Below are 23,239 nucleotides of genomic sequence, written 5' to 3'. Positions count from 1 at the left end.
CAATGAGCTAGGTTGCATGGAGGCTAAAGGAATTATTTCCAAGGTTGAATGAAGCCCGTGGGCAATGCCAGTGGTCCCAGTAGCCAAGAAGAATGGGAGGGTTAGGATCTGTGATGATTTTAAGATCACCATCAACCCAGTAGTGAAAGTAGATCAAATCTCTCTTCCCAGGAAGGAGGATATTTTTGCAAATCTTTCTGGAACACTTGATTTGGTCCTTTTAAGGATGGTTGATTTCATTAGAAGTCCATTAGAATTTCCCGTTCAATAACACACACACCGAACAACACTACATTGCGTTGTTGTGCCTTTGTGGATTTATAAAAACTTCTGCATCAGTCCACAGTATAATTTTTCAGTGTGATGGATGATGAAAATTGCCTTGAGGTCTTATAAAGATGTATATAAATATAGAGAAGTTAGAGAATGCAGAGTGATATTCTTAAAAGCTGACTGTAATCTTAGTGTCATAACAGCTTCTCAGCGGACAAAGACGCATACTTGAAAAGTAAACCAGTGTAAAATAAGTGTAAACATAAATAAATAGTATTATCAACAAGTTCAAATCTTTCAGGGCATTGAAGACCACCAATGAAAGGTTGGGTCAGATTTAAGTTCCGGTTATTATATGGTCACTGACTTGTACTTATGATATTGATTTTATATAAAATATAATGGCCCAGTTTCACATACAGCAACAAAATGATGGCAGTAACTGCTGACTTCAAGGGAAATGCTGATGAAATGAATCATTGTGCTTAAAATTTCCCTTTCTCAACATTACTTGCTCTTAAATATTAGTTTTGAGGGTCTCTGGTGCTGTTATCAAGTGGACTGGGCAGCCAATCACTTTGTAGAAATGTTTTTGTGCAGAATGCTGGGGAGCTTAATCAGTAATTTGATCATATTTAACTTGCAATATTTACTTAACACAATATTTACTTAACACAACTTGCAAGTTGCTCAATTTGTCTGAGGAGCACCATAAAATGATGTAACTTTAATGTGGAAATTTGAACAGTGAAGTTGAGTAGTGTGCAATGTATGTTTTGATGTCACGTGCACAAAAATTACTTGTACATGGGGTATTCAGGAAAAAAACTTCACAAGAAAAGTGAGGGGCATTTCTAGGCCTGTTAAAAGGGTCTATATTACTCTTCCTGTCACTGCATTAGTTCTACAGATCCACTGGATCTTGGTACATTTGCATTTCAATCATGAATGTCATGCCCACCCTTCCTTACCTCCACCACCCCACCGTAATGCTCTCAAAGTCTTGCTTACTGACTGAGGGTCTACCTTCCCACACCTATGGGCTACACAAATCCCCATTACCTTCTCCCCGATCAGCTCCCCATAGCTTCCATTAATGACACTCTGTGATCTGCCTGATTTCCAGAACTGAGCTAATGGAGGAAAGGACCCACTGTGTTTGCTTGTAGTGCATGTCTCCTGAGCCTTGTGCATAATAGAACATTACTGTGGGAAGCCGATGCACAAAATGTTCTGGATTCCTTAACTGTGTCACTCATCTTCTGAGATATGGGGTAATTTCTATGCTACACTAATTTCTAACTAGGTCATCTTAAAAACGTATTAAAGAACAAGCTAAATATTATGACACAGCATGAAATTAGAGCAGAAACACCATAAATCTTAAAGACAAATGCAGAACTGAAAAAAGCAGATAAAGTAAAAACAGAAAAAAAACAGATAAAGTAAAAGCTGAAAAGCAGGAGCTCTGGGCTAGTAACCTCTGGATTGCTGCCTGCGCAATGTGCCAGTGGGGGTAAGAATAGGATGATTTGGCAAATTAATGCATGGCCGAAGAACAGGTGTAGGGGACAGGGTTTCAGATTTGTGGATCATTGGGATTTCCTCTGGAAAACGTATGACCTGTAAAAAGAGACATGAGTAGAACCAGTGATGAGGTTCTGCAAAGGGAATTCAGGGAATTTGGTGTTAAGTTAAAGGGCAGTACCTCCAGGGTATTGTTCTCGGGATTGCTACCTGTGAGGCCAGAAATAGGAAGATTATACAGTTTAACGCGTGGCTAAGGGGTTGGTGTAGGAAGGAGTGCTTCAGATTTTTGGATCATAGGGCTCAGGAAAGGTGGGACATGTACAGAAGAGGCAGTTTGCATCTGAACTGGAAAGGGACTAATATCACAGCAGGAAGGATTGCTAATGTTGCACGGTAGGGTTTAAACTATGGTTGCGGGGGTGGGGGGGGTGGGAACCAGAGTGTCAGAACAGCTAGTGGAGAGGTCATGGAGACAGTTATTGGTTATTGGTAAGACCTCAGACAAAGTCAGGAATCAAAAGGTTGAGCGTGGTGTGACTAATGCCCTGAGCTGCATATATTTCAATGCAGCAGGTATGGTAGGAAAGGCAGATGAGCTCAGAGCATGGGTGAACGTCTGGATAATGTAGCTACAAGTGAGAACTTGGTTGCAGGAGGAGCAGGACTGACAGCTCAATATTTCAGGATTCTGTTGTTTTAGACATGATAGACTGAGAGGGATTAAAGGTGGGATGTGGGGGGTGGGTGGCCTTAATAGGGAAAATGTCACAGCAGTTATTCTTCAGGACAGGCTGGAGAACTCGTCTAGTGAGGCATATTGGGTGGAAATGAGAAATAAGAAAGGTATGATCACATTAATAGCGCTATTTTACAGATTACCCAATGGTCCTAGGGATTTAGAGGAACAAATATGTAGACAGATCACAGACTGTTGCAAGAAATATAAGGTTGTTATAGCAGATGATTTTAACTTTCCACATATTGACTGGGACTCCCATATTGTAAAAAGACCGGATGGGATAATTTTGTCAAATGTGTTCAGGAAAGTTTCCTTAATGAGTACGTAGTAGAAGTCGCAACAAGTTCGTGTGCGATACTAGATCTGCTATTAAGGAATGAGACACAGCAGGTGACCAAAGTTTATGTAGGGGAACACTTCGCATCTAGTGCTCACAATACCATTAGTTTCAAAGTAAATATGCTAAAAGATAGGCCTAGTCTGCTGGTTGAAATTCCACATTGGAGACAGGCCAATTCTGATGGTATGAAAAATGATCAGCAAGTGTGGATTGGGACAGGCTGTTTTCAGGCAAAGGCGTACTTGGTAAGCGGGAGAACATCAAAAGTGAAATTTTGAGAGTACAGTTCTTGTCTGTGCTATCAGAATAAAAGGTAACGATAGCAAATGTAGGAAACATTGGTTTTCAAGAGACATTTGGGCCCTGGTTAAGAGGAAAAAGGAGATGCATAATAGGTATAGACAGGTAGGAATAAATGAGGTATGTAAGGAGTATAGGAAATGCAAGAACACACTTAAGGAAGGAATCAGGAGGGCTAAAAGAAGGCATGAGGTGGCTCTAGCAGACAAGGTGAAGGAGAATCCTAAGGGATTCTACAGATATGTTAAGAGAAAAAGGATTAAAAAGGGCAAAATTGGGATGACGGCAGACAAGAAATTGCTGGAGTTTCTGGGAGCAATTTGGAAGGCACAGGATAGATAGATCCTAAAGAAGAAGTATTCTAAAGGCAGGATAACATTACTGTGGCTGACAAGGGAAGACAAATCCAACATTAAGAAAGGAGGGGCATATAATAGAGCAGAAATTCATGTTAAGTTAGAGGATTGGGAAGATTCTAAAAACCAAAAGGAGGCAACTAAAAAGCCACATAGAGATGAAATATGAATGTATGCAAGCCAATAATTTCAAAGATGGTACCAAAGGATTTTTTCAAATATACAAAGAGTAAAAGAAAGGTAAGAGTAGATATTAAACTGCTAGAAAATGACGCTGGAGAGGTAGTAATGGTGGACAATTAAATACATCACCTGATATTTCTCATTATTTGGTATTTGTGGGAGGAAACCCATGTAGTGATGGGGAGAATGTACACAGTCCTTACAGACAGCAGTGGAACTGAACTTGGGACTCTGGCATTGTAATAGAGTTACACAAACTGCTATGCTACCTTGCTGGTTGTGTAACACTATTGCAGCCCAAGATACGGAAATGAGTAGGAAACCAGGTCTTAAATTTTATTGGAATAACAACCAGCTTCTGGATAGAAGAGATACAGTGAGTAAAAATGGTAATGAGAAATGACAAAATGCTCCATTTACCTTGAACTAAGAAGCAAGAGCATACAAAGAACGTTGAATAGTAATTACTCTCTGTTCTCTGTTCTGAGCTTATCAGAGGAAGCATTTATATAGCTTAATTTAAAGAAATTCAGCATGAATTGAAGAAAGAAATATATATTATCTGGGTGCCAAGAGGAGCAGAAATTTGAGTCAATTTTGAAGGGCTATAATCTCAAGTCAAAATGCTACTGTTTCTGAAGAACTTACAAGCCGTAATTCTGGCTTGAAAATATTCTAATCTCAAGTTCCATAGAAACAATTATCAGGTCTGGATTCTGTGTCAATAGTTCAGGAAGTTCTCTTAAAAAACTTCCTATTGTTGCATTTCTTAATATCCTGGTCTCAGAGGCTTACTTTGGTTACATTCGTGTGTCATGTTTTCCTATGCAAACTTCTAATATCATGATTTTATAACATTAAATAACTAAAAAATCATTTAGAATCTGCTAATAACTGACAATGTTTTAACATGCACATGCACACTGATAATTGCAATGCAAGTTACGTATAACTGGATTTATATTATTTTGGAAGTTTGAGAAATTATGGCATTCGCCAATGCCCATCTACTTGGTTTATAATAGGCACCAAAGAGCAGTAGTGTTCTGGTCTACTTCACTTCAGTAGAATTTCTGGCCTTGACAATAGTATGCAATCCATATATCATTTTGATTAGAGTAATAATTTTCTGAAGTCTTGGGAGCTACCTTACTTGATAGTTTTCCCACAAAGTACTTTCATATTCCTAACTCTGATAATGTCAGTTGTAAAGTCATTCATTTTCAGCATCTTGTCACTCAGCAATTCAAATTCTGAATGCACAAAATTTAGCCCTCTTCGTATCTTCTTCACCCACATAATTTAATTTTGCAAAAGTCATGACAGATCTATAGATCATTGATTGTTTGAGTGTCATTTATATGCTTATTCATTCATTGCCCTACAAAAGTTCAAAGGAAGCTCTATCTCCTCTGAATTCGAAGGTTGTACCTACAACTACCTTCCTCTATCTTTCACTCTCTTTGCTTCTTTCAGATTAATCAACTTCTTCAAATGTGTAGAAGTGTCAATTGCTGCAGTAAACTTGCCCCTTGTGTTCTTTCAGGAAATAAATAAAACACTAAATTTACCTCAATATTTTGGTATTTGTGGCCTTATTTTCAAAATGATTTGAAGATAACCTCCAGTGTGGAAACAAAGAGAATAAATATCTGTAGGAGTGACTAACTTTTACTAATATATGTAACATGGGAAATTGTTGCAATGCTCCAATTGCACAATCCAAATTTTCACCACAATCCAAGGCAAAAACCACCAGTTTCAATTCTAGGCTTGTCTTGCAGTGAATGAGGTTCTCAGCTCAAAATATTACTGAAGCAGTAAAAGCTTCAAAAGACAGTTTAATGGATCAATTTAAGTGGTTAAACCTGAGAGATTTTGGATTTATTTTCGTTCTGGTCATGAAAAAAATTTCAGGAATATTTGAAAAAGACAATTATTAGAAAAATCATTTTGAAAGAAGTGGGAACTTGTTAAATGGATTCACTTCTAAATGAGACATTTATGCAGCATGGGTAACATACATTTCCCATCACTAATTGCCCATGAGATTCCAGTTACGTGCTGACTTTTTAATCATTGAAACCATTTGCAGTGTTGCTATTGAGTGCACTCCAATTCAATGTTACAGCTTTGAGACTCAGAAACAACCATTTGCTTTTGTACTGCCAGAAATTTTCTTTGTCCCTAGGGGTAATCTCTGATAACCAAGCAGATTTAGAAATAGATGAAAAAAGATTAAGTTATATTTTAAAGAATACCATAAATAAAACTACCAGTCTAATTTCCTCAGTTAAAAGTTAATGTTGAAGATGTATTTTTAAAAACTTCCTGTTAATTCTATCTTTCTTAAGGAGCAATAGAATCACAGCACATGGAACGGTGGCCTTTGCCCAAATGGTCCATGCTGTCTAAGTTACCCACCTGAGTTAGCCCCCTTTTCCAGCATTTAGCCTATATGTTAATTATGAGGGAAATAAAGTTTTCTGATTCCAAACCAACAATGATTTTGCACAAAAACAAAGGTTGACATGATTTAATTCTTTTGCCCTCATCTCCATAATTGTGATGAGAGCCGTAAAAACATTCAGATCTTTAGATTATGTCAGTAGATTATGTCTATTAACTGGTAGAGAAATGATTACCAAGGACAATGAGTTGCAATTATTTTAAGACACAGTGTCAAGTAGTGTACTACTGTTACCTTAATCTATCATGTTTGCGTCTTGAATTTGAAGACCAAGTGAATGAGTTAAATTGACCAGAACCTAAACTCCCTAGTACACTACAGAGTGTGTTTGGCTGATACTGCCCATAAGTGGGGGAGTAAGAGATGAGCAGAACAGAAGTGATAGAAATTAGCAAGCACCAGCACCTTTGTTGTAGACCCTGACTCCACATCAAAGTGAATACTCTTTCATCATCATTGTCTAGTGATCTTTAGTCTGGCTGCCACAGACCAAAGGAGGTCTAGTGGGAAGTAATTGACATATAATTCAATTCTTTGACACTGAAGTCCCAAAGCAGGCAGAAGTTGGGTTAGAAGTTGGTGCAGATTGAACCCTGGATCCCAGCAAAATTCACGCACATCACCCCCTCCTCGCACCCTCCCTCACCACTGCCACCATTTTAGAAATGGGCAAAACGATGTTTAACTTATTTATCTTGTTATCTCGTTCTGTGGCAGAAGTCATACCTGCCACATGGGAGTGCTGGATTGAACTCCTGGCCTTGTAGTATTCTGCTTAATTTCACTCTTCTCTTATGAAACAGGCTGGCTCAGTTGGTAGAGCATGAGACTTTTCATCCCTTGCTCGTCTTTTGGGTAGCTAGCACTTCAGCTTCATAGCTCCAGTGATTCCAGTTCATTTCTGACACTGGTGTCATCTGTGTGGAATTTGCACATTCTCCCTTTGGTCATATGGGTGGGTGAGCGCTGATGCTTTAGTTTCCTCCCACATCCTAAAGATGTGCTATTTGGTAGGTTAATTGGCCACTCTTCTGCGAGGATTATCACCTTGTCAGAGTGGAGAGGCTTGAGAGTCCTGAGATCCTGAGCGTGATGCCATATGGAACTTAGCTCCCATAGTGGTCAGGTCAAGGGGGAGGTTCCAGATCAAGAGCAATTCAACCAAGACCTCAACAGACGAGCTGGCCGAAGATGATGACATATTACAATGGCAATGGAGATGGAGAGAGGGTGCATTGGTGAAGAATCCCTGTCATCTTGCATAGCATGCCGCTGGACCCTGATCCCAATCGGTCAAGTATGCATGCCCCCCGCATCAGCCTCCCCACACTAAACAAAGTCACGCACAGGTGTTTTTCATTAAGGAAGAGCATAATACTTGACTTGAGAGGTCACACTGCTACCAATTGGCCTCTATAAGTTTCTTTTGGAGTAGGTGCGTGGGAGGAGAATCAAAGGGAGAGGAGGAGCTGATGACAACGTATGGGTTAACACGTGTAAGTGAGTGGAGACCACTTCTGTATGACTCTGTGACTTCAGAGTGATTTCTAGTTAAATAAACTGTACATCAACTTCTTCATAAAGCAAACTTCCTAACTGCAACTTGTCTCTGCAAAATAAGTGCAACATATGGAGAATTTTGCCATTTTCACATCCCAGACCCATTTAAGTATTGAATTAATAATTAATTAAATGTTAATTACTTAATATTTAAGTTACAAGCAAGAAATTGAAAGCAGGATGATAAATAGAACCAACCAGATGCAATAACCAGGCACTGAATGTGAAATTGAGTAATCAAGAGAGTCTCTTCGACTCAAGAGAGAGACTTAGAGTGTTGGCTATATTTGAAGGGTGCTTTATTTTGCTTTCTAAAAATGTTAGAATAACATTAAATTATGATTTATCTTTCTAGAGTTTCTACTTGTATTGAGCAAAATGCAGTAAGTCCTGGCTGGCATTTTAAACACAACAAACCTCTTGGACATCTTCTGAGATATATTTTCCTTCACCTAAAATTGACATAAAATTTTAATGTGGTGATAAAAAGGCTTTCATCAGTAAGTCAGTCAACGGGGCATTTCCTGTTGACTTGCTCAACATTCTTTCCTCAAATAAACCGCAACTGGTCGAGATCAATGGAATTCAATGACCACTCACATTAATAACACCTTCCCCTTATTTGGGGTATTCCTCAGGGATGTGATTTGCTCACCTCCAATCTCTTCAGGTAAAATTCTACAAAGGCTAAATTTCTCCATGCTCTTTAAATAAAAGGTAATAACCTTCCTTTAAAATGGTACATTCAACATTCCTGCTACGCACTAGGTTCAGTTCTTTCCAGTTTTAGTACAGCACAGTACACATCCTTCAGCCCATAATATTTTGTCACCCTTTTAACCTACTCCAAGATCATTTAACCCTAATGTATTTGCCTCTACCACCATGCCTTGCCACGTGTTCCATATACCCAAGGCTCTGTGAATAAACTACTTCTGACATCCCTTCTATATCTTCCTCCAATTACCTTTAAATGATGCCTTTTCATATTAGCCATTGCTGCTCTAGAAAAAAAGCTCTCTGACTGTGCACTCTATCTATGTCCCTTATCATCTTATATATATTTAACAAGCCACCTCTTAACCTACCCTCATATGACATACTCTCTAATCCAGATACAACCCAGTAAATCTCCTCTGCACCCTCACTAAAGCTTCCATATCCTTCCTATAATGAAGCAAACAAAACTGAACCCAATACTCCCCAGTGTGGTCTAACAAGAGCTATAATATTACCTCGTGGCTCTTGAACTCAGTCCTCTGATTACTGAAAGCCAACACACCACACACGTTCTTAAGCACCCTATCAACTTGTGTGACAACTTTGAGCAATCTATGGATGTAGATCCAAAGATTCCTCTCTTCCTCCATACTGTTATTAATTCTGCCATTAAGCCTGTACTCTTCCTTCAAGTTCAATTTTCCAAAGTATATCACTTCCCTCATTTCTGGATTGAACTCCATCTACTACATTTTAGCTCAGCTCTGGATTGTATTAACATCCTATTGTAAACTATGACAACCATCTACAATTATCCACAACACTTAGTCTTCATGTCATTTGCAGCATTACTAACCCATCCTTCCACTACTTCATCCAAGTCAATTATAAAAATCAGAAAGAGCAGGGGTCTCAGAACAGATCCCTGCAGAACACCACTGGTCAATGACTTCCAGGTAGAAAATACTCCATCTACAATCACCCTCTGCCATCTACGTGCAAGCTAACTCTGAATGCACACAGCCAAAATTCCATGGGTTTCCATGTTTCCATCCTATTCTTAAACCCACAGTTAGCTATCCAGAGATTACAACCTTTTTATAAGTATTCAACTCCAAAGGAAAAGGAAATGTGGGAAGCGTGCTGTGCTGCAAGTAAGTTCAAAACACAGTCCCCTGTGACACTCGCTTCTTGCTGGCAAATGTACAGTGTCTGGAAAATAATTTTAAAAACCTCAGAGCTAGTGGGACCTCAGGAACCACTGTGTACTTTGCTTCACGGAAACATGGCTCGCCCCATCATTTTTGATGCAGCACTGCAGTCTGAGGACTTCACCATCCATGCATGGAGAGAACAGCAGAGTCTCTTAAAGGTAGCACAGGTAGAGTGTGCTTTATGATTTACTCCTCATGCTGCATGACCAGGAACATCTAGCCATCAAGTGCCATGCATTTTATCAGCCCAGGGAGTTTTCCACCCTGATCCTGGTAGGGGTGTGCATTCCACCCCTGGCCAACATCAGGCAGGCACTGGAGGAGCTGAGCACTGGGATCAACAGTCATGAAACAGCTCACCCTGATGTTTTCTTGATCATTATGGGGCTATCAACCAGGCCAGCTTGAAGAAGTCTCTGACTAACTACCACCAGAGGAGGAAACACACTTGACCACTGTTACACCATTATCATGAAGGCTTACCATATAAACTCAAGCCCGCACTTTGGCAAATCTGATCAACTGGCTGTACTTCTACTCCCAGCATACAGGCGGAGTCAGAGAGTCATAGAAAAATACAGCATAGAAACATGCCCTTTGGCCCGTCTAGTCCATGCTGAACCATTTAAACTGAGTTTAAGGACCGCAGAACATCTGGTGAGGAAAACAGAGGTATGGTCATGGGATGCAGAAGAGTGCTTATAGGACTGCTTTGAATTGGTGGACTGGACAACATTCAGGAATTCATCTTCAAATCTGAATGAATATGCTACACATCACCAACTTCACCAAGACCTGAGTGGATGAATGTGTGCCTTCAAGAACATACCGGACATACCCAAATCAAATGCCTTGGATGAACCAGGAGATTTGTAGTCTGCTGAGGATTGGATCTGTGGCATTGTCATAGTCTGGTCCGTGAAGTCCATATTCCGGTTCACGGTCTGGTCTATTGAACCTTGCTCCAGGTTTTCCTATCTACCCTGTTTCTGTCTTGTTGAACTCTAATTGAGTCAGCTGATGCTAGATGGAGCTGGCTGCATAAATACCTCCAGAGAGCAGGGCATGGCCGCTGGATTGTTCTTGTCCTTACTCCTTGTATCCCTTCCCCTGCCTTCTGTTTCCTCACCTGAAGCCCTGCCTTGTCTTGCTGGTAACTCTTGCCTCACCTGAAGTTCTGTCTCGCCTTGCTTTGCCAGAAGCCTTGCCATGTCTTGCTGTATTGTCCTGGAGCCACCCCGTACCTAGCTGCTTTCCTGTCCCTTGCCTCTGCCCAGGTAAGCCAGGCCGTCTTGCCGTTACCTGGGGTTGGTTCTGTCCCTTCCTGTCCCTTGCCTCTGTCGGGTGGTGATCCGCGCCCTGCCCAGGAGAAGCCAAGCCTCGCCTCAAGTCTCAAGTCTCCTGCCTCCAGCCTCCAGCCTCACCTCAAGTCTCCAGCTTCCAGCCTCACCTCGCCTCAAGTCTCCAACCTCCAGCCTCGCCTCGCCTCAAGTCTCCAGCCTCCAGCCTCGCCTCGCCTCAAGTCTCCAGCCTCCAGCCTCGCCTCTAGTCTGAAGTCCCCAGCCTACTGCCAAGCCTTGCCTCGGCTCTTGCCTAGCCTCGAGCCTGTAGGCTCCAGCCTCTAGCCTCTAGCCTCTTGCCAAGCCAAGCCAAGACTAGCCTCGAGCCTCGAGCCTCGAGCCTCGAGCCTCTAGCCGCTTGCCAAGCCGAGCCAAGTCTCAAGCCTCGAGCCTCTAGCCTCTTGCCAAGCCAAGTCTCTAGCCTCTAGCCTCTAGTCTCTTGCCAAGCCAAGCCAAACCAAGTCTCTAGCCTCGAGCCTCTAGCCTCTTGCCAAGCCAAGTCTCTAGCCTCTAGCTTCTAGCCTGAAGACTCCAGCCTCGTCCTACCTGCCTGCCAAGCCTCGTCCTTGCCTAGTTCTGGGGTCCGAGCCAGAGGCAAGACCCAGGTACTGAGTCCTTGTCCAGTCTCTGGCTCAGAGTCCAAGCCTGGGCTCCTAGCTCTCTTGTTCAGTCCTGTTCCAGGTTCCTAGTTTTCCTGTCCATGTACTTGCCATTGCCCTGTATCTTAGTCCTGTCCCTAGTACTTCAGTGTCTGTGTCTTGCACTTGGGTCCGTTCCCAGCCACCACCCTTATGTCAGGCATTCAAGACTAGTGATCCAGACTATGCAAAAGTCCAGGTATGACTTACGGAAGGCTATTTTAAGAGTGAAAAAACAATTCCGATTGAAGTTGGAGATGGAATTGGATGCATGTCAGCTCTAGCAGAGTTTGCAGGCCAGTACTTCCAGCAAGGTGAAACAAAGTGAATGGCTATGATATTTCACTCCCAGATGAGCTCAATACCTTTCATGCACACTTTGAAAGGGAGAATACAGTTACACCTGTGGGAACCTTTGCAGTATCTGATGATCCTGTGATCTCTGTCTCGGAGATTGATGCCAGAACATCTTTCAAGAGGATGAATCCTCACAAAGTGTCAGGCCCAATGCTGTATCTGGTAGGGCACTGAAAAGCTCGCCAAACTACTGCTGGGCATGTCTAAGAATATTTTCAGTCTGTCACTGCTGAGTTGGAGGTTCCAAGCTGCTTCAAAAGGCCATTAATCATATCAGTGCACAAGAAGAGCAGGGTGAGTTGCTTCAATGACTGTCGCCCAGTTGCGCTCACACCAACCGTGATAAAATTCTCCGAGGGGTTTGGCATGGCCAGAATCAACTCCTGTTTAAGCAAGGACCTGGACTTGCTTCAATTTGCCTACCACCAGAATAGGTCACCAGCAGATGCAACCTCACTGGCTCTCTGCTTGGCCTTGAACCACCTGACAACAGCATTATCTTCATCAGGCTACTGTTTATTGATTACAGATCAGCATTCAACACCATCATACCCTCAGAACTAATCAATAAACTTCAAAACCTGGGCCTCTGTACCTCCCTTTGCAACTGGATCCTTGACTTCATCATTGGGAGACCATAGTCAGTGTGGATTAGAAATAATATCTCCTCCTCATGGATAACCAACATCTGTGCATCTCAAGGATGTGTGCTAAGCCCACTGCTCTACTATCTCTACACCCATGGCTGTGTGCCTAGGGCCAGTTCAAATGCCATCTATAAATTTGCCAATGACGTAACTGTTATTTGCAGAATCTCAGATCATAATGAGAAGGTGTATAGGAGTGAAATAGATCAGCTGGTTGAGTAGTATTGCAACAACAACCTTGCACTCAACACCAGTAAAACCAAGGAAATGTTTGAGGAAAGGGTGAGCAGTCCTGGGTGTCAACATCTCTGAAAATTTATCCTGGGCCCAACATACTGATGCAATCACAATGAATGTACGACAGTGGCTATATTTAATTAGGAATTTGAGGAGATTTCGTACGTCACCAAAGGCTCTGGCAACTTTCTACATATGTACCTTGGAGAGCATTCCAACTGGTTGCATCACTGTCTGGTATGGAGGGGCCACTGCACAGGATTGGAAAAAAGCTGCAGGTGGTTGCAAACTCAGTCAGCTCTGTCATGGGCACTAGCCTCCCCAGAGTGAAGGACATCTTCCAAAGGCGATGTCTCATAAAGGTGGCATCCATCATTAAAGACTTCAACAGCCAGGACATGACCCCTTTTCATTGCTACCATCAGGGAGGAGGTACAGGAGCCTGAAGACACACACTTAATGTTTAAAGAACAGCTTCAGATTTCTGAACCAACCCATGAACACCACATCAATATTTTTGCTCTCTTTTTGCACCACTTATTTAATTTAATTAAATATATATCTTATTGCAATTTATGGTTTTTTAATGTATTGCACTGCACTGCTGTCACAAATCAACAAATTTCACAGCAAATGCCAGGGATATTAAACCTGATTCTGATTCTGAAATACAACCAGGCATGAAAATTGAATGTTGATTGAACCAGCAATTCACAAATCCCCCCCAAATTGCTTAAAAAATGAAAGGATATGGGATTCTTGGAATTAATATTGCCACCCTGCTGTCATATTTCTTAAAGGTAGGTACATGTACATGAAGCCAAAACCATGGGATTTCCAGAATAAAGGACAAATGCTTTTGAGAGTTGATGGAAAATATATGTTACTGGTTCTTGCCACAGTTGTAAATATTTGCTATTTGAGCGGAGGGTCCGAATAACATACTTAGTTTTTATGCATTTAGCATGGAGCCTATAGAAGGTGTCAGCACAGTATGAATACTACAATGTCTTCAAAAATAATAGAATAACTAGTAAATCTTTATTATGTTTTCTTCCTTTCCTTCTCATTGAGTATAATCATATTTAATGTTCATGGATTCAGGAGACTGGTCCTGTGACTCCTGGGACTTTTGATTGTGCAATGGAGCTCATGGTTTCCCCTAGCTGCTGGCAGCCACCCATCCCACTCACCAGCAACAACAAGGCCTGCACATGATATGCTGCTTACTCGAATAGAATTCTGGAAATTAGCATACTGGTTTGGACCAGCTGCGCGGACAGGAGGCAATTGGAGAATAGCAATCCTGTTGGGTAGATATAAACATGTCATGTAACCCAATTTCCAGATAAGGAGACTAAAGAGAGGGGTGTTAAGGGTCAGCTTAAGGTTTCAGGGTCAGATGGCCAATGTCCGGCCAGATGTTGGGCCAAGATGGATGAGGACTGTGGTCCCACTAGGGTCAGTGAGATGTCAGTGGTTTCTGGAGTCGGAGTTCCATGCAGGCAAGTGAAGAAGATTGATGACATTCTAGGTACATGAATTGGTGAGACCAGAATTCGAGGCCTGCTGTTCGGGATCTGGTCATTGACCAATGCGGAGTTCAAGGCTCAGTGTTCAGTGATCAGCAGATCCTGGAGTCGATGTCATGGATTGAGGCCCAGACTCCATTTGGAAGCCTGGAAGTCCAGGCCTGTTGGCCAGAACCTCGTGTTTGGAATCTCTGTGAGTCTGCTGGGAAAGTCAAAGCCCAATGTGTATCAGCCCACATCTGCTGGAGGCCGAAGGCCGAAGAAGGTAGCCTGTCTTGTGTATGTGTGGAGGGATGGAGGACCAGGGCTTGATTTGTTGTTGTCTTGTTGCTTGCTGTGTACTACGCAGTTCTGCCCCAGTATTGTAGGTGTGCTATGTTGCTGCTGAAATGTGTGTCAACACTTGTGGGCTGCTCCCAGCGCACCCTCAGGTGTGTTGGTTGTTAATGCAAATGATACATTTCACTGTATGTTTTGATGCACATCTAATAAATCAATGTGAATCTTAAATATTCTACTTGTTTTTATCTTCCTGCTTGTAAGAATACTTCTGTATTAACGTCTGAAGTAATATGCCTCACTGCAGTGTGATAGAAAAAACCTGCTATTTTCAGAAAATTTAAATAAACTATTCATCTGCAGTTATAAATGACTGAATATACTAAAAAAATGTTGAAACCTTAATTATTCCATAGAGAATGAAAGGAAAGATATCAATATGAAATGCAATTTGAAGATCCAATTACAAGGGATGAGAGATCAGCTATTTTTGAATGAGATCTATATTGATAATTATGAAATCTCTGTGAGAATCAAGCCTCATGTGCAGACCTCTCCACCGCACAAGGGAGCACAGGTGCACATATACAATCCAATTTCAGAGATATAATTAGGCGACTGTAACAGAAGGCTGAAATTATTCAAATAGGTTCTAAGATCTATTTGAGACACATTCTGAGCACCTTGGGAATTATTTCAATTCCACCCTGCATCCCACCTGGACAGAAGAGAATGGTCAGGGCTTGGTCTTAGGATGGCAGTGTGTGTGCCACGTCATAAATGAGTTCTAGCAAAGAAAGTCTTCCTTCCCCTAGGAATCAGCTCTACTTTAAACAGTGATTGCACAATGGTAATACAAGTTTAACTGTGTGCTGATTAAGAGCCAGAACATTTTATGCACAGCAAAATATGTCATGCCGGTCAGCTTTCCTACTGTATTTAAAGCTCTTTAGATACTGTAAGTTCTTGATGGACCTGAAGACCAGTATTCTTTCCTGATCCAACTAGGAAATCCAAGGCCTGCTAACCAGACAAGCCATTTTTCAGTGTCACCCACCACTGTTGATGTTAACTCTGACAGCTTCTTCCTGGATGGGCCATTATTTAGGCATTATTTTGGTCCTCACATTAGTTGGGGAAAGAGGTGGAGTTGAATCATTTCCTGCCTTATCCTTTGACACTCAATTTTTGCTTAAGTTAAAATTGGGGATCTGGTTGAGCCTTGCATGCTGCTAGTCTGAAATTGGGACATAGCCAGATATTCAGTACTATCCGTATATTTTTTTTAACCCAAATTAATCACCATGGGTGAGGTATGGCATACATTGCTTTGGGAAGCATGAAAGTAATCAGAAATGAGCATGTACTCCACTAACTAGAAGCAATCAAGACCATCACATTAATGTACAATGTTAAATACTGCCCAGAATTCTGTCAAGGAGTGATGAAAACACAAGAAAGCCGAAGTATAATCTATGTTAATTGAGTGTGATGTTGAAAACAGAAGTTAGATTTTCTTCAGACAGAGATGTTATATCTGTGCTTTCGTGAGTTTTTGGAAATGAATCTGTCCTCTCCTTTCTATAAGTGTATACCTCAGATAAATATTATGTGGAGATTTGTGACAAATATGATTATATGATATATATGTACAGTATCTGAAATACATCTTATGGAAATGTTTGTTTGATGATGAAATTTAATAAAAAATAAATTACAAAAAAAATAGAATTTGTCACCTTGTTTTCAATTTGAATAAAGTATCGACTCAGCTGCTGTTATTTCTCTGAGTTTATATCCAGTTTGGTATTCAGCCACAGTGTTCAGAAAGTAATATAACCATGTAACAATTACAGCATGGAAACAGGCCATCTCGGCCCTTCTAGTCCGTGCCGAATGCTTACTCTCACCTAGTCCCATCTACCTGCACTGAATATCTAGTCAGGCAAATCTTCAGTTTTTTATTTCCTTTGACTTTATGAATCTGAGCATTTAAGCAATGTAGAGAATAATGTACAACTGACTATTCAAAAACTTTGAGGGAAGAATTAGATAAAATAAACAGAAAAGGATGTCTGTATCACTGAAAGTGTTTGACATGTCAGTCTGTCAGTTTGACTGACACTGACATGTCTTTAATTTGCATAATGACAGAGAAGGAAAATATGGATTAAAGGAATGCTGTTCAATTTTCATTGCAAACTGTTGAGCTGATTCAAAGATAAAAGATCAATTAAATGAATGGGGTAGAACTTATTTTTCTGTTGCATGCACTATATCTAGTTGACAGGTGGAAAATTAATAGTTTCCATGTGTTGTGGTCAGAAATTGCATTTGCTTTCTTGTTGCCTTGTGGTCCTGTGAAGATGTCTGATTTACCTTAGACCAGTGAAGTTCACAAATCCGTGGCAACCCAGAGAACTTGTCCAATCCCCGGTATTTCAGTAACCTTGCCAGTCACCAGTGAAGTCATCCATCCTGGCAATCTGTCAATGTGTTCCATCACTGACAATATGATCAGCCTGGCCGATTCTTGGTGGGCTGTTCATCTTGTTCATTCCCTGAGCTTGTCTCTCCTACAGCACAGTGAGCAAATTTACATCCCAGTATTGCACCCAATCTATTGGTTGGTTGTGAAATTATTTGGTAGTGAAGATATATGCATTAAAATCTCATTAAAAAACATGAAGGAAAATAATAAAGAAAACACAAAGGATGAACAAGGTAAAAGAGAGAGACAGAAATCCCATTTGGCTGAAAGGCCATTGAATTGAAGTTTTTACTCTGTTTCTCTGTCTGTAGATGTTATCTGATATGGTGAAAGTTTCGGGCTCTTTCTGGTTCAAAGATCACAGGGACGCCGCAGTTAAATATGCATTTAAGCAACGGTATGAAGACTCTGGGATGACAGCAGACTTGGACGCAACCTTTAAATTCCTGAAGTTGGGGACAGTGTGAGTCACAATACCTTTGCAGCAGGGTGGAGATGTAGATGAATAAATCTCTTTTGGCTTCTAGATGAGATAAACCCATCCTATACCCTTGCAAGATGAGGATACTCTCTCTGTTTCCATCATATCTTAATATATTTAAAGGTGATAATCAGGAAAGCACAAACTCAGATCTACAATGTATTACTTAGTAGTGAAATGTTAAACATTAGGAATAGCCAAAGTTAAGAAAGCATTCATAAACAGCACCATAAGAACAAAAAAAAAGAACTTGCTTTGAACATTGGTAGATGACTTTTTGGCAACAGAACAGGGGAAGAGCTTCCTGAGACGCTCTTTTAAGCTGCGCCTGGTAGCATTCTGTGTATAGGTGAAACCTAGAAGATACATCATCAGTATTTGTTAATTCTGGGTTCCAAAAATAACATTGAGCATGCTTCATGCAGTGTGGCATTTTCAGTGATTTAAAGTTATAGGCATGCAACAAGCAGGAATTGCTTTAGTTTGAGGGTGCCATTTTTGGAGAGCAGGACACCTTCAAATTTTCTAAACCTACTTCAAGATCACAAGCTCATTGAGGCTCAACATTGTTTATTGATTTACATGATAAATATATACATAGGAAAACCATAACAAAAATTCTGAAAGTAGCAGAGTTCATTAAAAAACAGATCCATTTTTATTCCCTGTTGAGGTAATGTGTATTTGGGTATCAGACTTCATCAGACGGAAAGAGAAAAAAAAAGGCCTGAATCCTCCCTGATTGTGAAATTCTATTTAGCAACATTAAAGTATAAAAGAGCATGGCTAAATTAATAATATAAGTTTTGTGTTATATGTGAACATAGACAAAGCAATTTGAAAGTTGAGAATATCGTAACGATTTTAGGTTTAATTATACTGCCAATTGTAAAACTGTGCTTAAAATTATAATATCAGGTATTATAGTAAATATCTTCCTAAACAGATTACAAAGAGAGGTAGAAAATGCATGAAATAAAGGCAATTTTACAACTGTCATGGGTATTGAAATGCAGGTAGAATGGGAAAAGTAGGTTGGTGCTGGATCCCAAGAGAAGGAATTTGCAGAATGCGTGTGACATGGATTTTTAGAGAAGCTTGTGGTTGAGCCTCTAGTGGAACAGTAATTCTGAGATTCTGTGTTGTGCTATTAACCAGATTTGATTAGGAAGCTTAAGGTAAAGGAAAAAATTAGGGGACAGTGATCATAATATGATAGAATTCACTTGAGAAGGAAAAGATAAAGTCAGATGTATCAGTATTACGTGGAGAAAAGGGAATTACAGAGGCATGAGAGAGAAGCTGGCCAAAGTTGATTGGAATGGGTCACCAGCAGGAAGGATAACTGAAGAGCAATAGCTGGAGTTTCTGGGGCAATTCAGAAGGCACAGGATAGATACATCCCAAAGATGAAGAAGTATTCCAAAGGGGGTGAAGCAACTGTGGCTGACAAGTGAAGTCAAAGACAGCATAAAAGGAAAAGAAAGGCCATATAATAGAACAAAAATTAATGGGAAGTTACAGCATTAGGAAGCTTTTAAAAACCAACAGAAGCCAACTTTAAAAGCCTCAAGGAGAGATAAATTGAAATTAGAAGGTAAGCCAGCCAGTAACATAAAAGATTATACCAGAAGTTTTTTTCAGATATATTTTTCAGAGAGGTGAAAGTCAATATCGGACCACTGGAAAATGATGTTGGAGAGGTAGTAATGGCGGACAAGGAAATGTCAGATAAACTTATTAAGTACTTTGCAACAGTCTTCACTGTGGAAGAAACTAGCATTATGCTAGAAATTTTGGGAGTGTCAAGGGACAGAAGTGTGTGTAGTTGCTATTCCTAGGGAGAAGGTGCTTGGGAAACTGAAAGATCTGAAGGTAGGTAAGTCAACAGGACCAGGTGGACTACACCGTAGGGTTCTGGAAGAGGTAGCTGAAGAGATTGCGGAAACATTTGTAATAATCTTTTAAAAATCACTAGGTTCTGGAGGACAGGAAAATTGTAAATGTCACTCCACTCTTTAAGAAGGGAGGGAGACAGAAGAAAGGAAATTATAGGCCAGCTAGTCAGACTTCAGCAGTTTGAAAAATGTTGGAGTCTATTATTAAGGATGAGGTTTTGGGGTACTTGGAGGCACATAATAAAATAGGACAAAGTCTGCATGACTTTCGAAAGGGGAAATCTTGCCTGAATGGAATTCAAATCTGTTGGAATTCTTTGAGGAAATAACAAGCAGGATAGACAAAGGAGAGTCAGTGAACGTTCTTTATTTGGATGTTCAGAAGTCCTTCATGAGGCTGCTTAACAAAATAAGAGCTGATAGTATTACAGGAATAGTACTAGAATGGATAGATCAGCTGAGTGACAGGAGGCAAATAGTGGAAGTAAAAGGGGCCTTTCCTGGTTGGTTGCCAGTGACTTGTATTGTGCTGCAGGAGTCAATGTTGGGATTGCTTCTTTTTGTTGTATGCTCATGGTTTGCATGAAAGAATTGATGGCTTTGTGGTCAGGATTGTGGACATTACGAAGATAAGTGGAAGGGCAGGTGGTGTTGAGGAAGCAGGGTGTCTGTAGAAGGACTTAGATTGATTGGGGGAATGGGCAAAGAAGCGGCAGATGGAATATAATGTAGGAAAGTGCAATGTCATGCAATTTGGCAGAAGGAATAAAAGCATGGACTATTTTGTAAATGGGGAGAAAGTTAAAAAATCAGAGGTGCAGAGGGACTTGGGAGTCCTTGTGCAGGATTCCCTAAAGGTGAACTTGCAGATTGAGTCAGTGGCAAGGATGGCAAATGTAATGTTAGCATTCATTTTGGAGGACTGGAATACGAAAACAAGAATGCAATGTTGAAGCTTTATGAGGTATTAGTGGGATTACTCTTGGGGGCTAAGTTATTGAGTATACTTAAAGCAGAGGTTGATAGTTTGTTGATTCTTCAGGGTGTTAAAAGTTACAGGGAGAATGCTAGAGAATGGGGTTGAGAGGGATAATAAAGTAGCTATGACGCAATAGTGGAGCAGACTTGATGGGCTGAATGGCCTATTACTGCTCCTATGTCTCATAGTCGTAATCAGCTTATATGTATTATTACCACATCTCCTTGTCAAGCACATCAATATGTAACAGTAAGAAAAATATTTTACATATTGCTCCTAGCTTATGTTTTATAAGAGTTGAATAACAATTAGGGGCTATATATGCATTCTTGAAATATTTGATTAAATTGGAAATTTGATTTTTTTTAGTTTGTTGCAGAAGGAAGTTTCAAAGGAGTTTGTTTTGGATTCACATTTGAAAAAGTTTAGAGAGAGTGCTTCTGCTATTGTAGGGAAGAGGAAGGAATATTGGCCCATGGGCCACTGTGGTTGAAAAACACAGAAATGCAGGTAACCAGAAGGTGTTGCTGGATGTGATGATCTCTTTAATCTTTTCTCTATTTTTCGTAGCCTGCAACCAGCCAGATTGAGAAGCACACCGTTGCCTGGTCAGAATGGCCAGTAAACCACGCTGCATTTACTTGGAGCAAAGAGAAAAGCAGGCAGAGACCATCAAAACTGGAGAAGAAATCACACAAGTAAAAAGGCGGTTAGCTGGACTGTGGAAGGTGTTGAATTGGGGAGGGAATATGGAGATTAAGTAAAGTATTTTAACATGGGTCATAGTAGCTGTGTTGCCATGTTGCAGAAAGAGAAAAAATGTCAGGTCTCCTCCAGGACTTAGGACCATTATCATTTCCCTCCAGTTATATTTATTGATGACAAGCTATGAGAGAGTGAAGGACATGGGAAGAACAGAAGGCAGCAGTGCCGTGACTCGATCGGCCATGACCTGATTGAAAATTGCAGCAAATCTGAGGGGCTGGATGTTTCCATTTCCTACTTCATACTGATATTTTTATTGAAAAGTTATACTTGAAAGGTTGTTAACATTTGAGACAGATAACCCCATTAATTATAGTTATACTAAACCACTGCAGAGCACATTGGTTGCCCGATCACCTACCTACCTCTTTTAAGCTGGTACAGAGCCTGTTGGAGGTGGGTTAGGTTTAACGTTTAGAGACATAACCATATTTGAATGTCTCCCACCCATCTTGGCAGGCTTAAGTTTTCCAAGATTCCTTTTGACCAGAAAAAATTGGATATTGTTGGGTATCAGGGAATGTTAAATTACCATTTTATCATTTCTAAAGATCCAAATCATACGATTTGACATGATCAATTATATATAGGCGTAAATGTAATCCACCTTCCTTAGGAATCCACATGTAGTACACCTTCTCCAGATTGACAGAACACTGCCATTTGGGCTTCACATCTGTACTTTTGCCTTCCAGTTCTCTGCTACAGTTTTAAAAATAATATTAATATATCACTTACCCCAACCACCAGTCCGTTCCTGCACATAGTAACATGAACCTCTCACTTGGTAATAGATAATCAGCAGCATTTTATCAATTTTCTAAATCATACAGGTTGCTTTTAACTTATTGTTACAATCATAAAGTGGCATAATAAGAGACAATATTTCATTATTGTGGAATTTCAATGTTACTATGTCTACAGTAAGATATCCTCACTTTATTTATATCTTCAGTGCATTTGGTTGAGGCTAACTTACAATGATGAACCATCTTGGAGAATAGTTGCAACTCCATTGTTCTTTACTGCTATTGCTTAGATCTTATGTCACCATAATGACACAATAAGACAAGAGAGCTTTGATGTTTATAATAACAATTTATACAGCATTGTACAGATTTTTAATCAGTGGCACCCTAGAATGTAATTCGAACTAAATTATAAGTCTCCTGTTACCAACTGCAAGAGAATTTTGAGCAGACCTTCCTGGAATATTCATGAGTAGCTTGTAGCCTAAAAGGCACACAGTGGAGATGTGTAGAAAATGTTATGGTGTTCTTGAAACCTTTCAGTTGATTTAATGTTCATTATTCCCTCCACCGAACAGAACAGCTTATGTTCCAAGGTAATGTTCCACTTTTCAGATTTCTACTCTCAACAGCGCTAGTGTTCCCTTTATCTTCACCTTCCACCCAATCAATGTCTGCATCCAAAGGATCATGCTTTGTGCTCTCCAGCACTTGTAGACCTATCTTCACTTTTCCCCTTTCAACATTCTGAAGGAGCATTTCCAGTTCCATGGATCACTCTTCATCTCTATCAATTTATGTTCTTATTTTTAAATCAGAACTTCTGTTTTGGCACCTTTTTATGCAATGGTAGGAACTGCAAAGCCTACACATTTACCATTTTGTTCCCACTATTCATGGACCCAAACACTTCTTCCAAGTGGAATGCATCTTTCATTTTTATGTACCACATTTCATTCCTGAGATATGGTCTCCACTACTTTGACAAAAACAAATGAAGAACACCTCTGTTCAACCTGGTAAGATGACCTTCAGATTCCAGTTACATTTCACTTTAATTTTCCATCCCATTCTGGTTCTGATCATTGGTCATTTGCTTTGTTCCAGCAAAGCCCAGTGTAAGCTCAAGGAATAGAATATTCAAGTTAGGCACTTGAATAT

General features: G+C 40.4%; 1 protein-coding gene across 8 annotated transcripts in view; it reads right to left on the bottom strand.

The window, feature by feature from the left end:
* kcnip4a (potassium voltage-gated channel interacting protein 4a) overlaps positions 1-23,239 on the bottom strand; it is a 1,016,612-nt gene that overhangs the window by 53,190 nt on the left and 940,183 nt on the right. For 2 of the 8 annotated variants that reach the window (XM_063043371.1, XM_063043376.1), the window contains exon 2: positions 17,938-18,043. The exons of the other annotated variants lie outside the window; for them this stretch is intronic. In XM_063043371.1, coding sequence (XP_062899441.1) covers positions 17,938-18,043 — 106 coding nt within the window. The remainder of the gene's footprint in view (positions 1-17,937; positions 18,044-23,239) is intronic. 8 annotated transcript variants of the gene reach the window in all.

The sequence above is a fragment of the Mobula hypostoma genome, chromosome 3, assembly GCF_963921235.1.
Source record: "Mobula hypostoma chromosome 3, sMobHyp1.1, whole genome shotgun sequence".
Taxonomy (NCBI): Eukaryota; Metazoa; Chordata; class Chondrichthyes; order Myliobatiformes; family Myliobatidae; genus Mobula; species Mobula hypostoma.
This window is presented reverse-complemented; position numbering and strand designations above follow the sequence as displayed.